This window comes from Labeo rohita, chromosome 7, assembly GCF_022985175.1.
Source record: "Labeo rohita strain BAU-BD-2019 chromosome 7, IGBB_LRoh.1.0, whole genome shotgun sequence".
Taxonomy (NCBI): Eukaryota; Metazoa; Chordata; class Actinopteri; order Cypriniformes; family Cyprinidae; genus Labeo; species Labeo rohita.
Window position 1 is genome coordinate 21,358,226 of NC_066875.1, and position 5,608 is coordinate 21,363,833.

General features: G+C 38.6%; 1 protein-coding gene across 1 annotated transcript; it reads right to left on the reverse strand.

Moving 5' to 3' along the window:
* Window positions 1-1,734: 1,734 nt before the first annotated feature.
* LOC127167884 (cytochrome b-c1 complex subunit Rieske, mitochondrial) lies at window positions 1,735-4,248 on the reverse strand. Its single transcript, XM_051114257.1, has 2 exons — window positions 3,959-4,248; window positions 1,735-2,906 (listed from the first exon to the last, which is right to left on the reverse strand). The coding sequence occupies exons 1-2, from the start codon at window positions 4,167-4,169 to the stop codon at window positions 2,296-2,298; spliced, it is 822 nt and encodes a 273-aa protein (XP_050970214.1). The 5' UTR covers window positions 4,170-4,248; the 3' UTR covers window positions 1,735-2,295.
* Window positions 4,249-5,608: the final 1,360 nt, after the last annotated feature.

The following is a 5,608-nucleotide window of genomic DNA, read 5'->3' on the forward strand; positions in this document are numbered from 1 at the left end:
GGGGAAAATTAAAGGGACAGTTCACCCAAAAATGAAACTGACCCAATAAATTATGCACCCTCAAGCCATCATAGGTGTATATGACTTTCTTCTTTCAGACGAATGCAATCAGAGTCATCTTAAAAAATGTCCTGGCTCTTCCAAGCTTTATAATGGCAGTGAATGGGTGTTGAGATTTTAAAATCCAATAAAGTGCATCCATCCATCATTAAAAGTGGTCTTCATGGCCACGGGGGGGTTAATAAAGGCCTTCTGAAGCAAATTGACGTGTTTGTGTAAGAAAAATATCCATATTCACAACTTTATAAACCATAATTTCTAGCTTCTGCTAACTGTTGTGCACATGTTCATGAGAATGTGGCGTTCCAGCAGATGATGTAGGATGTAGGATGTAGGTGTAGTGTAAGCTCTGGTGAGACGTGCCAAATGCAGAAGTGCTTTGGAGAGAGCAAAACAAAACATTGGTCACAAATTAGAAGTACAAAAACAAGGATTTGAAAAGAAAAAAAATGTCTGAGGATTTTAATATAAGCCAAGAGGAGACTGGTTTTCATTTGCTGTAAACAAAACTTGGTTCTTGCAACACTAGCATATTCACACCGGAGCTTACGCTATGCCTACGTCTACATCATCCACTCGAACACCACTCTCTCATGAACGATTTACAGTTTAACACATCGATTTACTTCAGAAGGCCTTTATTAACCTCCAGGAACCATGTGGAGTACTTTTTATGATGGATGGATGCACTTTATTGGACTGCAAAAATCTCAACAGCTATTTACTGCCATTATAAAGTTGGAAGAGCCAGGACATGTTTTAATATAACCCTGATTGTATTCGTTTGAAAGAAGAAAGTCATAAACACCTAGGATAGCTTGAGGGTAAGTACATCATGGGGCAATTTTCATTTTTGGGTGAACTATCCCTTTAAGTATGCCATCTCTCTATAACCACACCTAGAGATTGCAAACACTTCTCTACACAACTGGTTATTATTAATTTAAATGTTAGAATGCCAGACGTGTTGGCCAGTTTTTACTTTCTTAATCGCCACTGCTCATGCTGGCACATTGTCTGTACTTTCCCCTGGGCACTGTGGATGTTCTTTTTGAAACACCAGCACCACATGATCAGTCTTGATGAATGGACAAGCTATTATATTTTATGAACTAGAAATGGCACTGGTAGCTTAAATCAGCTGTTCACTTCAACTAAGAATTTCTGTGCTGTCTGGTTTAAAATATGTAATTATTCCACTTGGTAAATCAACTACTATTCTTATTACTGAAAACGCACCCAGACAGAACATGGACTTTAAGTAAATCAAATTGATTTGTGTTTTAATGGGCTATTTAAAATGTATTTATTCACTTCAAATATATCTGCAAAACCAAGGAAACCTCATTAGATAATTTCTATATTCCTCAAAATGCATTCTGCTTTGGCTCATTTGCAGAGCTTTTCTCGAAACAGATAAAATTGCACAAGGCAACACTTTTGAATTAGCAGTTCTTCAACTGTTGCTGAGCCACATGAATAAATCAGGTGTGAATGTTAAAAATTAATAGACGGTTTTAATTCTCATGTTTAAAAATGTTTAGTTCATGCATAACATTCTGGTAATATACGGTTCTTTAGATCTTGTATGTTTTTCATTCCACTGCCATTCATTTCAAGTTTTTAACCGCAAAAACACACATAATGACTGTAAAAAATGTCAATGACAACATAAAATTTGTAAAGATTTTATTTAATTCGTAACTCTCTAAGCACATCTTAGAGCATTTTTAATACGTCCATATTTCACATTCGCTGTTCTTTTCTGATTCCGCTGACAATCAGACAGGTGTCACCTTTACTTCTATGACAAAAGAGTGCAGAAGCAATGTGTCGTTGCTTGTTAGGTAAATTACACATTTTCTGTTCCTCTACACCCTGCAAACAACCCACCTGACTTTCCACTGTTAAAAAAAACTGTCTTACTCTTTTTGCCTTATTCACTTAAACACTTGTGTATAGTGTATAGCTATAGCAAAGTAGAGATCTAATTTGTTCCTTATCTGTTAACCAACAAGCCATGTGATTCTGTAAAACACATATAGATGTGTATATTGAGACTGAATAAATAGAGCTGAGTGAGGTTTCCATCAGATAAAATACACTTTATTACTTACAATTAACCTTTGTTACCCATCAAGTCAATGCAGATTATGAGTCTGAAACAAGATGGACAAAAATCAAACAAGTAAAGCACATGTTCAGTGTTGATCATAGTTATTCGAGTACAGTCCTTTATCCTACAATAACTGTGTCATCATCTGGGAACTCGTAGTAGGGCACCTCCAGATTGAGAGGAGCAGGACCTTTCCTAATGCGACCAGATGCGTCGTAATGAGAGCCGTGGCATGGGCAGTAATAGCCACCATATTCACCAGCGTTAGCGATGGGCACGCAGCCCAGGTGGGTGCACACGCCAATGACAATAACCCAGGTCGGGTTCTGAACGCGGTCTTTGTCGTGCTGGGGGTCCCGAAGCTCAGCGAGATTGACATCTGCCTCAGTTGCGATCTCCTTTTCCGTTCTGTGCCGGACAAACAGGGGTTTCCCTCGCCATTTGAAGGTCATGTTCTTACCCTCAGGGATGTCTGATAGCTTGATTTCGATCTTGGACAGGGCCAACACGTCAGCTGAGGCGCTCATGGAGGAGACAAACTGTGTGACAACTGTCTTGGCCGCATAGACTCCGACCACGACGCTGGATCCCGTGACCAGATAGGAGAAGGCACGTCGGGCATCGCCGCTCTCTTGCGAGGACTTCTTGGGGTCTAAAACCTCTGGCCGCCGGTAGTCAGAGAAATCTGGGATCTTGATGTCTGTGTGGGCGAAACGCACTGAGGAGCGAGCTACAGAAAATAAACAAAAAATAAATTAATAAACAGACATTGCAAAAAAAAAAATGACATGAAACATATGAGACAGATCATTATATTGACCATGTCAAATGATACTTGGCCAACACATAACCTTTTCTTAATAACAGTATCAAATACCAAAACTCCACTTCACTAAAAAAAAATAATGTTATGTACATGTTATACTCCAACATCTCAAACAACAATGCTTCTCATTTTAAATTTGGATTATACTGTATATCTTTATTCACAAAGGATTAATTGCAGCCACCCTGCTTTCTCAATATCTGGAAAACTAATTTTGACCACTGAACATGATCTGTAAAATAATCACAGATTTTCAATATGGACTCAGACATTTGAACACTGCTGTATACATACAGGAAATATAAATAGCTAGCAGTGACTGGCTTGGGGTCACTGGGTCTGTAAATACTGAAAACATGTATCATCTTCTTTAATCTTTGATCTCTTATAAGCTCATTTGGAAATTATGTTGTAATAACACTGAAAATACTGGTTCAAATGTAACTAAACTAAATACAGTGATCTACATCAGCAGCATGTAGGCCCTTCTTAGCAAGAAACTATTAGCTAACTTACCCTTGTCTCAAAACATACACAACATCTACCTAATTCTACCTCACAGTGGCATTCATTTTATTTATTTTTTAAGTACCCATAATTCTATCATAAATGACTTTTAAACAGCAAAATAACAATAATAATATTTTTCCCTCAAAGCCACAGACTCATTTGCTAACAGCGGCGGCAAGGACATTAGCGAGGCCTCGGTGATGCTAACTGCTTTAGCACATGAGCTACTGCAGCTATTTCGTTACACAGTAACTAACTAAGCTGAAATTAATAATGATTCAGCATTAAGTACGCACAACACTACAAACTTCTTAAACCGCTTCAAGATTAATACATTAAACACATGAGAAGTCATTGTGCCCTTGAGTGAGCGCCGCTGCACGGCCTCCTCCTACTACGATAAGACCGGGGCTCTCGAGTACAAACTTCTCCGTAGTGAGACTCACCGTTGAGGCTGACGGACACGGCGAGGCCGCTCTTTGCGCTCTGACCCGATAAGGACTCGCGGCACAGGAACGGTTTCTTGGTGTCCATCAACATTTTATCGGTCTTCATGACGACTCCGGGTATGAGAGGTTTTAGTGGACCTGCCACGGCATAATTTGTAGCTTGCAGGTACGGGGAAAAAGCCCCCGAACGGGCAGCAAAGGACATCATGTTTGCTGGCTAACGGGTCTGTGATCGACCTTCCCAAAGTGATCTACCGGCGCCGCTGACGCATGCGCACTCCTGACGTCAACGTAACAGAGACGGGGTGACGTCACGGCTAAAGCCTTTCACGATAGTTTGCCAGCTTTTGGGGTTAGACGTCATTTAATTATTGAAATAAAATAATTGAGATTGTATGATTTGTAATTTGTAAAATACACTGGACGCTAAATGAAAGAAAGCACTGAAAAGTAAGAACCTTGCTGGACAAGATGGTTGCTATGACCTGAAAGATGGCAACCGGTTTCTAGTGGTGGGAAGTTCGGATCATTTTATCGACTCGGACCTTTGAGTTTCGTTCAGGAAAATGAACGAATCTTTTTTCGAGTCATTTCGTTCATTTTAGCAAAATGTAATTAAAATGTTACGAGTTACCTCCCTAATACATCTACTGTATACACAAACGTTGATCACACTACAAACAAAACAAAACTATAATGCTATAAGAAACAGAAAAGATTAATTCATTGTTTACCTGGCTCTTTAGTCTATGATTAGCTCACCTCATCTCTTATCTGACAAGTTTTCGGGTTTGAGTCATTCGTTCATCACGTGACAGCCCAACAAGCTTAACCAATGCAGTGTGAGCTGGAAAAAAATTGATTAGTTCATCTCTCGAGTCTTCGGGTTCGAGTCGTTCGTTCATCACGTGACAACTCCAAAAATCCGAAGACTCGAAAGTGAACTAATTCCAGCACAGAACCTAATAGGATGTTGCGCATGCGCAACTGAACGAATCACTCCCCGAGACGACTCGTTCGTCCCGAGTCACATTAAAGATTCGTTCAAAATGAACGAATCGTTCAAGAACGACCCATCACTACAAAACAATATTCAACAAGTTATAGTTCGCATTTACAGAACAGCGTGGCTCTTTTAAAACAGTTATAACATGTACCTTAAAGCGTTTTATAATTAAAACACTAATTGCACTAATTGCAGTAAATTTCAAAGTAATTAATTACTAGTTACTAATTACATCTTCTACAGTGTAATTAGATCACTAAATTACTCTCTCCAAAAGTATTTTAATTGCTTATTACTAGCAATCAAGTTAATGATACCAGAATAGACATGAAACGGTTCTTTTAAATCTTTCAAATAAATAATAGAAAACTACACGAATTATTGTGGTCACACTTCAGATTAGGGACCGGTTCTCACTATTAACCAACTATTAACTATGACTTTTGTCTCAATATATGCCTAATTACTGCTTATTAATACTTAGTAAAATAGTTGTTAAGTTTAAGAATTGGGCAGGATTAAGGATTTAGAATAAGGTCTTAATAAGATAATGCGTTTTAGGTAATAATAAACAGCCAATATCCCAGTAATATTCATACTAATAACCAACTAGTTAACAGTGAGAATTGGACACTTAAGTG

What these genes read in the sequence shown, in the direction of transcription:
- LOC127167884 (XM_051114257.1), bottom strand. Translation starts at nt 4,169, where the DNA reads ATGATGTCCTTTGCTGCCCGTTCGGGGGCTTTTTCCCCGTACCTGCAA. An exon ending in CGTGTCCGTCAGCCTCAACG is followed by an intron (nt 2,907 to 3,958) that starts GTGAGTCTCACT and finishes TATTTTCTGTAG; the next exon opens with CTCGCTCCTCAGTGCGTTTC.